Genomic DNA, 19,391 nt, shown 5'->3' on the forward strand with positions numbered 1-19,391 from the left:
GGGCGTTTCTAGACTGGGCTAATTGAGGTGGGAAGACCTGCTTGAATGAGGACGCACATGCACACGCACGCGCGCGCGCGCGCACACACATGTTGTGCACACACACATACACACACACACACACACACACACACACACACACACGGTGGAGGGGCAGTGCACTGAGTCCCAGCATTCCTCTCTCCTCCCTAACTGGTCAGCCACTTGAAGCGCCCACAGCCATGCCTTCCATGCTGGAATGGACAGCATCTTCAAACTGTGAGACAAAATAACCCTTTTTTCCCTTAAGGTACTTCTTCTCAGGCGCTTGGTCACAGCACTGACAAAGTCATCAGTGCATACGAGTAACTGGCAGGGGTCATAAGAACAGGTAGTTGTCTTAAGAACCCTTCAGGCCACTTGTCAAGGGAAGCCACACCACATGGCAGATACCACCCAGGCCTTGAATTATCAAAGCCACACATCAGTCCTGGCTCCCATGTTCAGTACTGGGGACCTTGGCCACTCACCCATAGCTCCGTTGTTTAGCACTGGGGACCTTGGCCACTCACCCATAGCTCCGTTGTTTAGCACTGGGGACCTTGGCCAATGCTCACCCAATGCTCACCCAATGCTCACATGCTCCTCTCAGCCCATCATGCTTATCCCATTATACATCGAAGACGGGGAGCCAGGCCTCTATCCTGCTGCCTCAAGACAGCAGAGCAGGATGAGCCAGAGCAGGCGAAGAAGGGCTCTGCCAATCGACTGCTCCCAGGGACCCATCGTTAGGCTGGAAAGCCAGTGCTAGCAACTGCCCAGCCCTACGTAGCCATGCTGCTAACGCTGTGTTTTCTTATGTCCTCAGGCCAGCCCCTAAAGCAACAGCCTGAAATGTGTCCCTGAGAGCTTATATATTGAGGTCCTAACCCATACTGCCTCAGCATGAGGCTGTATTTGCATTTTTAGTTTTTAAGATATATTTATTTATTTAGTCCGTGTGTGTGCATATGCCACAGCACATATAGTGGTTAAAGAGTAACTTGCAGGTGTCTGGTTTCTCCATCTTGTGTGGTCCTGGGGTTTGAACTCAGAGCTTCAGACTTGACAGCAAGTGCCTTTACACTCTGAGCCATCTTGCTACCCCCAGGGATAGTATTTCAAGAGGTAATGAAGCTAAAAGGAGGTGTGTCTGTTACTTTTCTTATTGTTCTGACAGAACATCTGACAGAAACAACCTATTGTGGCTTGTGGGCCAGGGTGTAGAGTCCATGGTGGAGAGGGCGTGGTGGCAGGAGCTGCTGCTTCCTGTGGTGGGAGCTTGAGGCGACTGAGTACACAATGTAGGCAGTAAGGAAGCAAGAGAGGGGTGGATAGGCCGGTCGACACCCTCAAGCCCCATCCCACATTCCAGCCCTTGCCCAAGCCAGCACCATCCGATGGGAACCAAGCGTTTAAGTCCACAGCTGCAAGGCGGGTATTTTGAGTTCAGATATTGCAGGAGATCACAAGGAAGGCCAGGACTCTGTGCGGCCATTAGTGTCTTACATAGACAGGCTCAGAGGCAGCCCTCCAAAGGATCCAACCCTCCAGGCACCATGGCCTTGGCCTTCCAGCTTCCAGCACTATCATGAACCAATTTCTGCTGTTGAGTGGGGCATTGTGGTGCATGCCTCTGATCTGGGTGCTCAGGAGACAGAGGCAGAGGAGCTGTGAGTTTGAGGATGCCCTGGTCTATATTAAGTCAGTTCCCCGCCAACCCAGACTACATAGTAAGTGCCAGGGCTGCATACTTACTACCTCTATACTACTTTCTAAAAAGAGGGTAATTTCTGGTCTTGAAGCCAGCCACTCTGATACCTTGTCACAGTAACCCTGACAGAAGCATGTCCCAAAGACCAGCCTTCCTAGAGCCCTTTGTCCTTCAAGAATATGTATTTTTTTAATCTATCTGGATGTCTGCCTTCTACTACCATATAATTATTTTGTTAATAAATAATAGAATCACAGTTCAAAGGTCAAAGCACCACAAACAGTATATCTATTTATGTACATACACACATACATAACAGGGAAGATACCCAACATGGACCTCAGGCCTCTGCATGCACACATATCCACACACCCACAGTGCACACATACACACACTCCCGCACACACGTGATCTTAACTCTGCTGGCAACCAGTAGGCATACACATCTTCAGGCTGCGTCTATGGAGTCAGAAGCTGCAGGGGTGTGCACCTCAGTCAGGGCCATAGCAAGTGCTCTGGGTGATCAGAACACATTCCTTTCTGGTGTTGCGTGATATCCCCAATATAGTGACGGTTACACTGTCTCTTCACCTTCTGTCAACAAGACAAATACAATGCCCGACACCCTGGCAAGCACACACAGGGTCTCTCTAGCACGGCCATCCAGGATGGAGTTGGTGGGATGAGTATCTCCCAACCAAGCCATCTCCCGGCCGGCCCTACAAACAAAGAACCTTTCAGGAAAAAAAGTATCACAAGGTAGTGATGTACATATTCATTCCACCGGGGGTGGGGGTGCTGAGGCAGGAGGATGGCCATGAGTTTAAGACCAGCCTAGGCTACTTAATGAGACCCTGTCTCAAGAGAGAGAGAGAGAGAGAGAGAGAGAGAGAGAGAGAGAGAGAGAGAGAGAGAGAGAGACAAAAGAAGTCCCCATTCCAATTATCAGTATTGAATTTGATTTTTTTTTTAAGCATCTCATTTTTTGTCACTAGATCTATGGCTGGGAAGCACTGCATCATGGGATCATATGATTTCCTATCATTGATCCCACATTCCCAGAGAGAGAGAGAGAGAGAGAGAGAGAGAGAGAGAGAGAGAGAGAGCGCCACCACCACAGTGTCAGAGCCTTACAGCAGACTTCTGAATTCTTTGCACTCTTGTCTTTTTTCTGATTATTATTGTTACATTCATTCTGTGTGTGCAGACATGTGCTTGCCATGGCCTGTGTGTGGAAGTCAGAAGACAACGTGAGGGCATCAGCGCTCGCTACCCCCCCCCTCCACCATGTGATTCCCAGAAATGAAACACAGGTCACCGGGCTCGGTTGCAACAAGCACCTTTCCTCACTGAGCCATCTCACCGGCCGATGGTCCAGCCTTAGGGGTTTTGCATTTGTGTCCCTGTATATTCCTTTCTCCAAATGAGCCCTGTCCTTCTGCTTAAAGCCCACTGGCTTCTGCTCAGTCATGCAAATGGGCCAGTGGGCTGCCCTGCCAGGCAGGGTCCTATAGTAGGCAGGTGCTGTTGAACCTAAGGCCATGCGGAGAGTCTTCTGCTGAAAGAAGGGCACAGGGGACATTAGGAGACACTAGTCTCTGCTCCACGGTCCTTACACTTCATTGCATGTGAGCCACCCCAGCCAGGTTTATTAATTTATCTAGGGTCACACAGCATCCTGTGACAGAACAACAGTGTGAGGCGCAGGGCCTCTCAGATGGTGGGGGCATGCCCTTGGGGGGCCATGATATTAATAACATAATAAATATCACATGGTAATCCAGTACAGACATGGGATATAGCTGGTGTGTCTGCTCCCATCCTAGAGGCTTCATCTGTGGAAGTTCATGCCATGTTGTTTTGCCATGAGGAGACACCACGGCTAAGGCACCTCTTATAAAGGAAAGCATTTAGTTGGTGGCTGGTGGCTGGCTTACAGTTTTCCAAGGTCAGTCCATGATCATCATGGCCGGAAGCAGACAGGCATGGTGCTAGAGCAGTGGCCGAGAGCTTTACATCTTGATCAGCAGGGAGAGAGAGAGAGAGAGAGAGAGAGAGAGAGAGAGAGAGAGAGAGAGAGAGAGAGAGAGAGAGAGAAACACACACACAGTGGGCTTGGTGTAGACTTTTGAAACCTCAGAGTCACCCCCAGGGGCACACTTTCTCCAACAAAGGCACACCTCCTAATCCTTACCAAGCAGTTCTGCTAACTGAGGACCAAGTGTTCAAACATATGAGCCCATGGAGGCCATTTTCACTCAAACCACCCACTGCACAAGCCCATAACACCTTGTGAGGGAGATACTCTTAGATCTTACTCTTGGGCAGACATGGAAACTGAGGCACAGCGAAGGTAACTGGCTTGATGAGGGTTAGTGAGTGGTGGGCAGACACTTGAATTGTTTCTTTAGTTTCAGAACTCAGTTTTTCGACGTGCTGTGAGACACACATACACACACACACACACACACACACACACACACATCCAGGTCCACACTTCTGCCAACCTATCACAGGGCAATGGCAGCCACTGCCACGCTGCACAGTGGGGGACAGTCATAACAGCTGCTCCTGTCAACCCAGGCCCCACACCCTTATCCCAGCCTCTCAGACTCAGCCCCCAGCTACCCAGTGCCCCCTCTCCTGTCTCAAGGGCCTTACCTATCACTTTTATTTGGTTTTGTTTGTTTTGTTTTGTCCCCTCCTGCCTCTTTACTCTGTGCCTTGGGAGACTCTCAAAGGCTACAGTCAGCCACCAAGGGAGACAGCAGGGACAGGGCCCAGTGGACACCTGGGAGTTCTCACACCTCAGCCTACACTAGTGTGTGGGGGAGGGGGGTCACATTATTTATTTATTTATTTATTTACTGGCTTACTCAGTCCTGCCCTGCTCCACACCCCTCAAGCTGTTGTTCCCCACTGGGGAAAGATGAAAAACAGCCTCAGACAACAGCAGACAAGACAGACCACATGGCCCCCGCAGTTTAATTTCCTTTAATTCATTTTATATTGAACCAAATGATACTGTTTGTTTTTAATGGCAAACACTCAGCACGGGGGAGGGGCCGCCAGGATCCTAGGGGGAAATGAGGAACACAGCTGCTGCTGGAATCCGGGCTCCTCCTGGCCCCCAGCCCCACTTCCCTGTCTCCTTTAGAACTAGGTTTCCAGGTTGAAAGATGACACCCTTTGCAGCTCTGACGGTGACTGTCAAGGGGGAGGCCTGGCTGTGCCCCACCTGTGTCACCTGTCCTAGGGTGGTCCCAATGGAGAAATGACTAGAGACTCAGACCCGGGTACTGTGGCTATTCTCAGTGCTCCATCTTGCTTATCACTGGCAAGCAGGATCTCCCCCCCCCCCCATGCCCACGTCCCCCAGTGTCCTGTCCAAAAGAATGGGCAGGGCACATGGAGCTGGGCACAACCCAAGTGAATGCCTTGAGTGTGGAGCCTGAGGCTACATCATAAGGGGTCCACAGTAGCTCCCATGCTCCTCAAGAAAAGCAGGGGCAGGGAAGACCCTCCTTCAACATCCGGGCCAGCTACCTGGGGTACCCTCCTGTGGCCTAGTGCCTCTTTGGAGCCTTCTGTGACCCTAACTCTTTAAGATTCCCTCCCCCGTCTCAGGTGGGCCTTAGCTGATAGCTGTTCTTACTGAAGAGAACTCAGACTCTGCAGCCCTTGGGCAAGGAGGCAGAGACCTCTGGCCTAATCATGGTCATGGTGAGGCCAAACCAAGATGTCAGATGCCACAAGAGGTCGTCCTGAAGGCCTCCCCATGCTGCGGAGGTAGAGCTGCACCTGCCGTCTTGTGCACACTTCTAGAGTCAGACAGGCCTCTGTTCCGCTGGTCAGGGGATCAGGCTGGTCGCAGGTCACATCATGATTCATCCCCAGGCGTGATCTTTCTTCTAAGATTGGAGTCTACCCTCTAGCCAGCTAGGTGCTAAGTTGGAGGAGCCCTCAGAACCAGGGGTTCCAAGCTCAAAGCTCCCAGTGGAAAGCAGGCACCCCTAAACAGCCACCCACAAGGCTGCCCTAGTCTCACTCGGTAGCCAAGGCTGGCCTTGGACCCTTGGCAGGCCTTCTGCCTCAGCTTCGCAGTGCTGGGATTACAGGTGTGTGCCCCCATATGAGAAAAGAGTGGGCAGGAGCTGGGCAGCTTGAAGCCAAAAGAGCCTTCCGGGGGAACAAACAGCCATAGCACTGAGGTGATTTTCCAGATTATGGTAGAAAGTCTTACTCCTAATGGTGATGTCTGCCAAGCTCTCACCAAGAGCAGGTATGGCCACCATATCCACAGGCCAGGAAAGCTGCTAGTGAATCTAGGCACAAGATGGGGAGGCTGAGTGCTGGGTTCCCAGGATCAGCTGTATCCTATCATGCCACCTACACCTGTGGATCCAGGGCGGCACATTTCCAGATGTGGCCCTCTGAGAGGATCCACGTGTCCTCAGCTCAGTGGTAGTGGCTTGCATCCAGGGCATGGCCCTGCTCCCGTTTCCCCTAGCAACCCTCCTTCCCTGGGTGAAAGAAACGGAGTCAGAGGTAAGACTGCTGTGAGCCTCCACTTGCTCGCCTGTTCACAAAGGCTCCAAGGGGTGTAGGACAGAGCTGGCTCTAAGCCATGTGTGGTGGCACGCGCCTTTGATCCATCACTCAAGAAGCAGAGACTGGTGGATCTCAGTTCAAGGCCAATGTCTACATAGTGAGGTCCAGGTCAGCTAGGACTACACAATAAAACTGTTGAGAGGGGAGGGGGAGAGGGAGGGAGGAAGGAAAGAAGGAAGGAAGGAAGGAAAAGAAAAGAAAAGTTACAGAAATGTGTATAGATTTTAAAGAAAATCTTTAAAACCATGCCTTGGAAAATGCTATGAAACCCACTGGGAGAATCTCTGTTCCATTGTCTGAAGGAAACCATTCCCACGTCTGTCTAATGTACGTTTTCTGTCTCCGTTCCTGCCAAACTATTGGTCATGGACTGAGCAAACATGGAATATACTCAATTTTACCCCCCAGCTAGACTTGAGTTTGGGTGTCATCTCTGTCCAAGCCAACAGTTTTTTGCAATCACCTCCAAACTATGCATCACGCACAGTATGACAGGCACTGGTGTGGCTGCAGGGACTGTATAAAAGGGTTCCTGTTGAGACAGGTCCTGCCCCTTTGTCAGGTGATCATCACTAAACATAAGGCATCAGACCACAATCAGCACGACCCAGGCTTGAAAACAAATCACTGGGGACTGGAGAGATGGCCCAGCAGTTAAGAGCACTGGCTGCTCTTGCAGAGTACCTCGATTTGACGCCCAGCATCCCAAGGTGGCTTACAACCGTTTCTAACTCCAGTTCCAGGGCACCTGATACCCTCTTCTGGCACCAACCACACACATGGTGTATATACATAATGTAGACACACACGTATGCATGCATACATGCATACAAAAAAACCACATCCTGGAGACCTGGCTTGGGTCAGTGGGAAGGGCTCTGAGCTGTGACTACAATAACAGGTTTCTCTGCAGTGGGGTTGGCCCCCTGGGGTACCCGGGGTGTAAGTGCAGGGTGGGGCTGCTGAGGGGCCAGAGCCCCTGCAAGTCAGTCAGTCACGCCAAGAGCTCAGTACTTTTTGCGCCTGGAGGCTTCACGGTGTTGGAGTGACGTCATCGGCCAGCGCCGCCCCAGGAGCCTTGGATGCTCTAGACGCTGGCACTGGCGGAGAGCTTGTTCTAGGGAGCTCGGGAGGCCACGGTGATCTCATCCACCCGGGAGAAGCTGGGCCGCCGCTGACATCATTGCAGCGCCCGTTGCCAGGCAACGCGGAGTGTGCTGGCCCCACCTCATCTTCCCTAGGTTCTGGGTTGCTCTCCCCTTCTCCGTTTCCCTGCTAGCCTTCCCTTTTTCCTCTTTTACTCTTCCTCTTCCCTCTGTCTATTCTTACCTTCTCCCCACATCTCATTATATGTCCTAGGCTATTGTTTCCTGTCATTTTCACGATGTCTTGAAGCACCCCACAGCGTTCAAGTCCTTGCTTCTCGCCCTGTCCCATCTGAGCCTGTTTCCTCACCTGCTAATGGTGCTTTTAAGAACAGCATGGCGACCTCTGATTAGCCACGGGGACAGCCTCTCCTCCCCTACCCCCCGACAGGCAGCCAGTCTTCTCTTCTGTCCCTTCCCTCTCTGCTCTGATCATCCTCACAGTGCCTTAGTCCAGTGTCATCTCATCTCAGACTTGGAATTGGTCATAACCACCTCCCTCTCAGAGGGGTTCTGGTTGTGCGGTTCCTGCCTGGGATGTGCTAAAGGGGATTATAAAGCAGTCCTGGTGGGGTACCTGTGATCCCAGCACTGGGAGACTGCGGCAGGAGGATCGCCAGTTTGAGGACCCTAAGCTCCAGGCCAACATGTTCAGCTGTTCCCAGTGGTCTTTTCCAGCAGGCTTGGGTCACTTCTCTGCGGACTCTGGCCCAGGCTGTTGTTCCTGCTTTGGTCCTCTTTGTGTCGTTTTTCTGTGTTCCTCTCTGCAGCCTTTCCAGGTTCTTCTGCGAGAGCCCAGGGGTCAGCTAGGAACCTCCTCTCTTGAGAAAGTCTAGCTGGGCCCCTCCGGTCACAGCTCTGCCCTTCAGATGGTTTCCAGAGCTGTGTTGTCCTGAGGGGGCTGGCAGCTGAGGCCTCAAACATCCCAACAGACTGGCAGGTCATTTTCCTGGAAAAGCAAGCCTTTATTTTTCAGCTCTCTCTGTCAACTTGGAAGACAAGGCAAACGGACTGGGGCTGAGGGGCTCCCACTGCCCTCAAGGCTGTAGCATTTTCGGTTCATTCCCCCTCACACTAAAGCAGGCTTTGGGGTGCAGCCAGGCTGTGGCCTCAGACAACGGAGCTGTTTCCCTGTCTTCGCCGGACCCTAGGCTCACCAGGGGAACCCACTTGGCTCTCTTAGCAGTTCTGACAGAACTGTCGTGGGGGTCCTTCCATTCAGAGGGCCTAGCCATTCAGAGAGGCAGGTGACCAAGTTCAGCCTCGGCCCTCTGTTCCCGGAAGAAGACAGCTTGATTCCAACAGGACCCTGCCAACACTCGCTTGCCTACTTTGGTGCCCGGGCTCAAGAAAAACACAAAAATCTGCCCTTTCTGTAGGAATCCAAGCTGTCAAAACTGTCACTACTGGCTTCCATCGAGATCTGTTAGGTCCAGCGTTTTCCTAGCTGTGTGACTTGAAGCAGGTTGCCTTACTAATCTGTGCCCCCATAACCTATTCTGTACCCTAAGAGTGTCAGCAGCACCCGCCTCTCAGGCGCTGTGTGCAGTGTCGGCCAGCACATAACCTTCTAAGCACTACGTCACTGGAGAGGAGCAGAGATGGCCACAGCTGGCAAATGGAGATGTGAGTGAGGTAGAACCATAGTGTCGGATTCTCGACTCCAGGTTTGAGCTCCTGGATCCGCCTGTACCTGAAGCTGTGGCCAGCTTACCTCCAGGGTTTTGAGATATCAAGATACCCCTTATTTCTCCAAGCTACTCTGTTAACTTTCTGACCATCTCGATCCCAGGGGATAGCAGTACATGAATTAACAGTGATTAGAGGCCCAGAAGGTCAGAGGTGGGTTAGTACCCCTGGTGTACAGAGCAGAACACTGAGGTCTAGAGAGCGAAACTTAAGATACCAGAACCATGAAAGATGCTCACTGGGCTCTTGGACTCAAAATTGCACACATTTCACACCGAGCTCACGTTGGCCATTGCCAATATGGGAAAGCCATTTCTTTCTCCCTCTGTCGCCCAATCGAGAAGGCACACACAGAGCACTTGATGATTGGCAGACTACCCATGGGGCCACAGCTGCCCCTCATCGATCCTCCCATGTATCTAGATGAACCCCACACTGCTGAACTAAGGCCTCCATCCATCCTAAGAGGGGGCTCCCATTGGCCCCACGTTGCCAGTGTCGTCAGGGGCTTCCATTGTTGACATTCGCCAGGAAAACCTCAGCAAGAGAGCATTAGAACTTCTCAGAGGCCAGGAGGCACAGTCGGGTCCCACCTCTACCCCACTCCTTGCTTGCGTCTTTCTTCACTGTGTCCTTCTGTGTCCATCTCAGCGGCGGCCACCAAATCATCTTCCTCAGGGGTTACATTGCAGAGTCTTGTTTGGGCACAAGGACAATCCGCCTGTAACATCTGTCGCTCCACTAATCACCGGGGGCAATATGAATGGGCTGGCTGGCCAGGTGGATGGTCCCTCTCTGCCTCACCACTCCTGTGTGTCCCTCGAAAAGCTGTGGGCTCAGTCAGTGGAAGAAGACACCCTTTCCTGAAGTGAGGAGGGCTGGTCTTCCATCACCGTTAAGAATAGCTGCCTCGGCTACTGAGATCGGTGGCTCTTGTCCTTCCCAATGCTGTGACCTTCTAATGCAGTTCCTCATGCTGTGGTGATTTTAGCCGTAAAACTATTTTCACTGCTACTCCATAACTGTAATTTTGCTACCGTTATGAATCATGATGTAAATATCCAATGTGCGGGATAGCTGATATTTGAACCCCATGAACAGGTCGTCCAACCCCCAAAGGGTTCGAGACCCACAGGTTGAGAACCTGTGCCAGAACCTCCGAACAAGCTCTCACAGTCTTTAAAGCTCCTTACATGCAGAGACTCCATCAGCAGCATCCTCATCGTCAGGGAAAGACTATGGCCATGGGAGTCCGGCCAGCTGTTGTAACCATAGCGTCACCCAGGCTGTCCAGCAAGACTCAAGGACAGTGAGGGAGCCAGCTTGGCAGGGTGTAAGGGCTTCAGGGGGATGGGAGGAGCCTGTGCAAAGGACCCAGGTTCCACTATGCCTGCTCACAGGGATTCAGGCACATGCTGCACTGCTCACAGAGATGCGGGCACATGCTGCTCTGTGCTGCAGGTGGACAGCATGGTAAGCGCTTCGGACACCTCTCTGCGTCGCAGAAGACACTGGTCAGAGCAGGGTCTGGTACAGTTTTGGGCCCAAGACTGACCTTGTGTTCTGGCCACCTTCTGAGGAATTTGCTGCATAGACCAGGACTGTTAGGGAGCTCTTTGCAGCAGGACCACTACTGAATATTGCTTATGAGGGCCAGGGACACCAAGGGCATACAAAGAGTTTGGTTACAGAGAGGAGGTGTGCCCAGCTGGGAAAGGGTAGGGCTAGGATTTGAACCCTGCCAATAGGAACAAACATAGGCCCAACCTTGAACCACGGGGTCCACTACTGGCTAGCCGCAGTCATCTGTTTAGGTTGCTATGACAACCACCCTGAAACTGGTGGTTTCAGTTTCCCCCAGCACTGAAGGCTGCAGAATCCAAGATCAAACCCTTGAATGATTGGGCTCCTTCCCAGGGAGGCCCCTCATCCTGCCTTTTGAGCACCCATCTCTTCTCTGTGTAGGACAGGATGGCCTCGAACTCAGAGCGATCTTCCAGTCTCATCCTCTCAACCCTCGTGTGGATGAGGTTGGAGTTATAGGGCTGAACCTGGCAGCTTATTTACAAGGGTGTATTATTTTTATGTGTGTGCGTGAGTGTATCTGGGTACTTGGAGAGCCATGTCAGGTCTCCAGGTGTTTGTGAGCCTTCTGACATGGGGGCTAGAAACAAAACCCGAGTTGGCTCTTCAAGGGCTCTTAACTGCTAAGCTACCTTTCCAGCCCATGGCGTCTCTTATAATGGCACCAATCCTGTCACAAGGTGCCACCCTCACGTCCACATCACCTCCCAAGGGCCACATGTCCCAGTGCAGCTGGCTGTGTCTCCAGGTTCCACACTGGCCATTTAGACCCACTGCGGCTCCACATTACTCAGGGGGCTTGCAGCTATACTGAAGTGGGCAGACTTTTTGTCATGGTTTCCTAAGCAACAGAGTCTATTTACATAGTGTTTACATTGTATCCACATCAGAAGCTACTGTTGGCTACAGGGCGGGGCTTCTAGGCAGATAGTCTACTCTTTTGTATGAGAGACTTGAGCATCACAGTTTTGACCATGCTTTGTTTGGAGGATTCAGGAGCCGCCCTCCCCTCTGGGTACTGAGGGTGGGGATTAGGGCTTTGGTGCATGAATTTGAGGAGATCCTTGCCTGAGTCTCTCCTCCTGGTCTTCCTCTTCCTGCCCTTTCTCCTCTTCTTCCTTTTGTCCTTGGCTTAACACCACATCATTTAACTCTCCCTGTTCTGTGATTCCAAGTTCATTTGGTGTATACCGGAGACGGCTCATCTCTCTGTTCATTTGGTGTATACTGGGGACAGCTCATCTCTGTTCATTTAGTGTATACCGGGGACAGCTCATCTCTGTTCATTTAGTGTATACCGGGGACGGCTCATCTCTGTTCATTTGGTGTATACCGGGGACGGCTCATCTCTCTGTTCATTTGGTGTATACCGGGGACGGCTCATCTCTCTGTTCATTTGGTGTATACCGGGGACGGCTCATCTCTCTGTTCATTTGGTGTATACCGGGGACGGCTCATCTCTCTGTTCATTTGGTGTATACTGGGGACGGCTCATCTCTCTGCCATATGCTGTCCTCCAGGCCTGGGCAGCCCATTCAGGCCTTGTCTCTAGAGTCTGCTGCCTCAACTGAAGATGTGGCTGGCCCAGACTCCACACACGGCCTCTTGCTCCTTCCACCAGACAGCAAGAGCAGGGAAGGAAAACTGCCCCATCGCTTCAGGTCTGGGCTTGGGCAGTCCAGACATCTCTCTGCCTCAGTTCTAAGCTGCGTTCTTTCCTTCCTCCCACTCTGTGATGTTAGGGGTGGATCCTAGGGTTTCATATGCCAAGCCACACTGTACCACAAACATTTCCATTGAACCTCACCATCTCTTTTCCGATGTGGCACTGATATGTAATACTCCCAGGCCAGGATCAGCATGAGATCAGTATGAAGCAAGCATTGTCCGTGTCCTGCACCTTTCCTGGCTGTGAACCTGTATTTTAGACCTTTTAGTCTCTTGGATCTATATGGTGTCTGTGGTATGGGCGATCCAGGTCACCTGGGCTCTTGAGAGTGGAAGGTTGAACTCCTAGGAAGTTTGCAGCAGGCCTTATGGGAGTATTTACACCACTGAAATTCACAAGTCAGGGATTGTTTACTCCCAGGGACCTGGTCTGCTAGAACACCACTGCGTGCAGTTGTGAGCATGTGAGTTTACGTGGTGGTGATGATGGTGGTCTGTGTGTGTGTGTGTGTGTGTGTGTGTGTGTGTGTGTGTGTGTATGAGTGTGTGTGAGAGCATATGAGTGTATGTGGGTGTAGGTGTTAGTGAATGTGTGTGAGTGCAGGTAGGTGTGTGTGGGAATGTATGTATGTGTGTATGTATGTGTGTGTGTGTGTATCTTTGTACACAGATGAGGGAAGTGAGGCTCAGAGAAGTTGTGTTATTGTCCAGAGTCACCCCATTTAGTGGGTAGCAGACCTGACCATGGCAAGTGTCTTACCTTGAGCTCTGAGCTGTCCTGTCCTGATATTCAGGGACACGTGAATAACCAATCCTTCCTCTCTGGGTCTCTAATGGTGTCCTGGATGGTTCCTCTCCTCCCCCCTCCCACTCTTCAGAGCAGCTGGAAGTGCCCTCTGCTCATCTCCTTCCTCAGTGTCTGGCCCTCCTCATCAGCCCCAGGTAGTCTCCAAGCTTTTGTTGTTTCCTTGTTTTCCTGTCTGTGTCCCAACCCATCCTGACAGTGAGGAAAGGAGAGACTGCGGCCCGACTGGTACCCAGCCCCCACACCCCAGTCACAGTTCCAGCCCAGAATCCTCCCCATCACCTCCCCACCCCTCATACCACAGTCTTACAACAGTCTCCGTGTGCCTCTTCCCTGGTGACAGGGAGAAGAGGTGCCCGCACTCTGTCGCCTCTCTCACTGTGGGCCCCGCCTTCTGTGTGGTGGTCGTCAGAAGAAGCATGCAAGAACCCTGGAATTAGGAAGTGCTTAATTAGAGGATGGGAGCTCTCCGTGGATGCACAGTTCCCAGCGGCCACCCCACCCCACAGCTAATTGCTACTTTTAAGATGGTTCCGCTAGGCTCTCACGCCCTTGATTTTATTTTCTGTGACACAAAGGCTTGCTGATAAAATGTGAGGTTCTTTCCCATTTTCCAACTCCGATCTGCTGTTAGCAAAGTGTGAAAAGGGGCCAGGAGTAATCAGAGATCTCTGCCCTACTGTGTGCAAGGATATGCTCTACGTAAAGGTGGAGGGTAGATGCCCCAAGCCCAAAGATCTCCTCTGGGGGCCTCAAAATCCAGCAGGAGAGACAGGGGCTGAGGTTTGAAAAACTGCTTTGAAGGGAGAGAGGAGATGAGAGAGAGGAGAAGGTGGATATAAATAAAGGAACCATGCCTGGATGGATGGATGGATGGGTGGATGAATGGGTGGATGGGTGGATGGGTGGGTGGATGGGTGGATGGGTGGATGGATGGGTGGGTGGATGGGTGGGTGCATGGATGGATGGATGGATGGATGGATGGATGGATGGATGGATGGGTGGGTGGGTGGATGGATGGGTGGGTGGATGGGTGGGTGGATGGGTGGGTGGATGGATGGATGGGTGGATGGGTGGGTGGATGGATGGATGGGTGGATGGATGGGATGAGTGGGTGGATGGGTGGGTGGATGGGTGGGTGGATGGATGGATGGATGGATGGGTGGGTGGATGGATGGATGGGTGGGTGGATGGGTGGATGGATGGGTGGGTGGATGGATGGATGGATGGATGGGTGGATGGATGGATGGATGGGTGGATGGGTGGGTGGATGGATGGATGGATGGATGGGTGGGTGGATGGATGGATGGATGGGTGGGTGGATGGGTGGGTGGATGGATGGGTGGGTGGGTGGATGGGTGGGTGGATGGATGGATGGATGGATGGATGGGTGGGTGGATGGGTGGGTGGATGGATGGATGGATGGGTGGGTGGATGGATGGATGGATGGATGGGTGGGTGGATGGATGGGTGGGTGGATGGATGGGTGGGTGGATGGGTAGGTGGATGGATGGATGGATGGATGGGTGGATGGGTGGATGGATGGGTGGGTGGATGGATGGATGGGTGGATGGATGGGTGGGTGGATGGGTGGGTGGATGGATGGATGGATGGATGGATGGGTGGATGGATAGATGGATGGATGTGTGGATGGATGGATGGATGGATGGGTCTGTGGATGGGAAGGAAGGAAAGGAAAAAAAATAAATGATTAAGGGGCATGGAGAGAAGGCTCAGTTTATAGAGCACTTGGCCCACAAGCATGAGGACCTGACGTCAGATCCCCAACAGCCACAGGAAGGCAAGTAGGCCTGGAGCCCTTTAGCCTCAGCACTAGGGAGGGAGAGACAGGTGATGCCATGGGCACACTGGCTGACTACATAAGCTCTGGTCAGCAAGAGACCCTGCCTCTGTTATGAAGTGGGGAGAGACTGCAGAAGACACATGATGTCAGCCTCTGTCTTCCACATGCATACATATGAACACACACGCAACTCTACAGATACCACAACAGATACTTTTTTTGGTAAAAAGGGAAATGGGGATTGAGGTCCATGGGGGAGAAGGGAGGAAAGTTCTCTGAGGTAAACTGACTTCAGGTACAAGGGGGAAAGCAGGTTACTGTTGTAAGTTGGGAGAGACTGGAGATAGACACGGAACATGCTAGAGTTGATTGTTATCCTTACTGGATCAGGAAACGTGGGCAGGGGAAGTGGCTCAGTTGCTAAACTGTCTGCCATGCACATGTGAGCATTTGCATCCAGTCTGTAGTATCCACATTCAAGTAAATAAGCATGTCAAGGCAGTTGGTGCAGCTGTGATTCAGCATCGGTTGATGGAGGCAAGGAGGTGCTGAGCCAGCATAGCAGGTGAGCCCCAGATTAGTGAGAGACGCCGCCTCACAAAACAGGGTGGAGCGTGGGTAAGGAAGGCACCCACCCAAATCCAGTCTCTGGCCTCCACGCGTGCATGAATACACACATGTGCACCTGCACACACATGTGCATATGTACCCACAGACATACACACGTACACACACTGCACATACACACATGAAGTGTGAGGCTGTGGCACACCAGGTATGTCTATAAGGATGTCTCCAGGGACAAATCCTGATGGATTCTACAGGATGGATGGATGCATGGATGGATGGATGGACAGACGGACAGATGGGTGGGTGGACGGATGGATGGATGGATGGGTGGACAGATGGACAGATGGATGGATCCATTTCTTCATGGATGCATAATTGGGTGGTATTATTGGAAGGTGGTGAAAGGTAGGGGTGTGGCCTTGCTAGCAGAAGCAGGTCCCTGGGTCCTGTCTCTGGAAGACACATGTTGCTTTGGTCCCTTTTTTCTATTTCCTGTCTGCCATAAAGAAGCTGTTTTTCCACACACTCCGGTTGCCATGGCATTCTTCCTCACAGTAGACCTAGAAACAAAAGGCCATTGCCCATGTACAGAGCCCTCTGCTGCCAAAATACTTCCAACCTCTCGTTGTTTCTGTCAGGGCTCAACATGTGGCTTATGACCCCTTTGGAAGTTGCATATCAGATATCCTGCATATCAGATGTGAAGGAAGCATGGAACAGCTGAGCTTGGGAAGGCAGGAAAGCAGTGGGATCCTGCAGAGCCTAGGACCTGATGTTGGGTGGAGCAGGGTGGAGCCTCTCTTGCCATCCATGGGTGTGTACCATGGCTATGTGCCAGCCATCTCTTGCCTTCCGCAAGTTCCCAAAGGAACAGATTTGCATCCAGGTGATACTTCTGGGACAAGGGGTTGTACAGAAGGAGTATTGAAGGGAAAGGAAGGCCCTTCAGGAAACAGGGACCCCCCACCCCTGACCCCCACTGCCAGGGACTCAGCCAAGCATTCGCAGTGGGAGTGGATGGCTGGATGACCATTCTTGGTCCTTCTGAGTATCTGCTTCAAGGGGCCTCCTGGATGCCTTGTGCCTGGCATCATAACAGATGAAGAGGTGGGTAGAAAGTCTCCGTGTGGCTCGTGCGATGGCTTCACTCATAAAGGGGCTTGCTGCCAAGCCTGATGACTTGAGTTTGACCCCTGGAGCCTGCGTGGTGGAAGGAGAGAACTGGCTCCTGCCAGCCGTCCTCGGACCTCCACACACAAGCTGTGGCTCACACAAGCATCATACACTAAGTAAATAATAGATGGTAATTTTAAAGAATTCAGTCTTGCATATCACACTGACTTATCATTTCTCCTTGGCCTCCTTCTGTCACTGAGTCCTTGATCTTTGTTTTGGACGGAGCTGCGTGGTTATTCTGCAGTGTCAACCATTTGAATTTGTCTCTTATTTTCTCATGGTCCCGTCGAGGACCACAGACCTGACACTGTCCTGCCCTGTGTGTTGTATCCTAGGGTTTGTGGCGTTAAGGTGACTTATTACCGGGGTTCTGACCTTGGTTGTAATCGCGTGTGTGGCTAACCACAGAGTGGGTGTTTCACAGGATAATCTTTCACCGCTGTGTGACGTCCCATCGTAGCTCTCTAGCTGACGGGCCCTACCACTTGTGTACTTCCTTTGTGACTTTTTTTGCTGTCACAAAGATCATCCCAGCAACGTTCTTTCTTGGCATATCTTTGCACAAAGCCCTGATTTCTATTAGGTGAGTCCCAAGTACAGCACTCACTGACGTTTTTAAGGCTGTGGACACCCGAGGAAGGGCCTGTTGGCTCATGTATGTGTGTGCTCCTCAGTCTGATTCAAGTGTGATTGACATATAAGAAAGTACACAGTTTTGCAGCACAGTTTCTGTGAGCTGGAGCAGGTGACCACACCCACACAAGTGCCATTACAACCAATGAAGGACCGACCTTCTGCCATTTCCCATAATTCCCTGTTGTCACTTAGCATTCCATTCCAAGCCTGGACAGGGTTCTGATTTTATCACTCTAGCTTAATGTTACCTATTCAGAGATTTCATGTAAACAAGAATTGCCATGTAGAGTCTGCGTGTGTCCGTGTGTGTGTGTGTGTGTGTGTGTGTGTGTGTGTGTGTGTGTGTATGCATCTGGAGGCCCCAAATTGATGTCCAGTGTCTTCCTCAATAACTCTCTACTTTATATACTGAGGCAGGACTTTCATTGACCCTGAAGCTGACTGATCCAGCCACTCTAGCTGGCCAGCTTTCCTGGGAGCCCTTGTCCCTGCTTCCTAAACGCTGGGATCATACCACACCTACATGGCTTCTGAGTGGGTGGTAGGGATCTGAACTCTGGTCCTCGTGTTTGTTTGGCCAATACTATCCACTAAGCCTTTCCCCAGCCCAATATGGGGTCTTTATGAACATCTTTGAAGCCTCACACTGCCTATGAACTCCATCCATGTTGATAGGCGTATCAGTCATCGCTTAGTTACACTAGCCGAGCCGTCTCCTATTTTACAAGGAGTGCCTGAGTTTGTGCTATGCGATCAGCTATGGGTGGTGCGTTAGGGCAGTTTCCGGTCAGTGGGTCTTGTGACAACGGCTGCCGAGAACATTTCCTACGAGGGCGCCCATTTCCATTTCTCTCAGGGAACCTCCTTGGAGGGGTGTCAAGGGTCCCCTGTCACATTAGCATTCCATGCATTGGATTCCATGGAGAAGTGGTTTATTTCTCTCCCTTTCCTATCACAGGCTTCCCTCAGGGGACTTGTTCAAGGCCAAAGGGCAGGTGGAGCCCTGACTCTGTGGGCTGGCACTGAACTAAGTCCTCTTTCCGCCCATGGTATTTAATCCTCAGAACAACCCCATGGGGTGAAAAATGGGAGTCTCATTCTGAGAGTCAACCCCAGAAAGAGTGAGGCCCCTCTGGAAGCCGTAAGAGGGAGACTGCAGAAGTGGGGTGGCTGCTCCTGCCTCCTAGCCTGGCCCCCCTCGCTCCTGTCCTCTGGGTAGTTTGCCGGAGGCTGCGGGTACCCATCCACACTGCTCGAAGCTAGGCAGTGACCACGCCCATGCCCTATCCAAAGTGTTTTCTTTCTCCACCCCTGACACCAGATCCTGGTGTTTTGATCTTGTGGGCAGTGGACAGTGGGCGGTGGCCAAGGACTTCAGACAGGAGCCGTGTCTCCCTGGCCACATCCACCGGTGCCCCATTAGAGCCAGCTTGAGTGCTTTCCAAAGCTGATTAATGGCCTGCCAGTGACCTGGACTGTCATTACGACCGCGCCTGGGCCCCAGCTCTGTCCTTTGGGTCTTTGCTGCTAAGGCTAATTGACGCTTTTTGTGCGGCTGTAGGGCAAGTTTTATCTGCTCATCGAGGAGCTGAGCCAGCTGTTCAGGTCGCTCGTTCCCATCCAGCTGTGGTACAAATACATCATGGGGGATGAGTCCTCCAACAGCTACTTCCTCGGAGGGGTCCTGATTATTCTTTACAGTCTGTGCAAGGTGAGCTGGTCCCGGGGCATGCTGGGATGGGCTTGGGGGCTGCTGGGGAGCTTAGGACCAGCACCAGTATCTTCTGGTTTTAAAACAAAATGTATTTTGTGTAACATCGGATTAACCATCAGTCAGTCTGTCTCTTCTCTCTTTCTCTCTCTGGTACTGGGACCTGAACCCAGAGCTTGGCTCATGGTAGGCAGACACTCTACCCTTACACTTTTATAACACTGACATAGGGTTTCATCAAGTTCCCAAGTTATCCTTCA

The 19,391-nt window shown here is 51.9% G+C and overlaps 1 protein-coding gene across 2 annotated transcripts in view; it reads left to right on the forward strand.

Annotated features, from left to right (window-relative positions):
- The window catches only part of RNFT2 (ring finger protein, transmembrane 2), a 58,478-nt gene that overhangs the window by 28,536 nt on the left and 10,551 nt on the right, over nucleotides 1-19,391 (forward strand). For both annotated transcript variants that reach the window (XM_084763465.1, XM_084763466.1), the window contains exon 8: nucleotides 18,982-19,131. In XM_084763465.1, the coding sequence (XP_084619591.1) occupies nucleotides 18,982-19,131 (150 nt within the window). The remainder of the gene's footprint in view (nucleotides 1-18,981; nucleotides 19,132-19,391) is intronic.

Source organism: Acomys minous, assembly GCF_964271855.1.
Source record: "Acomys minous genome assembly, chromosome: 16".
Lineage (NCBI taxonomy): Eukaryota > Metazoa > Chordata > Mammalia > Rodentia > Muridae > Acomys > Acomys minous.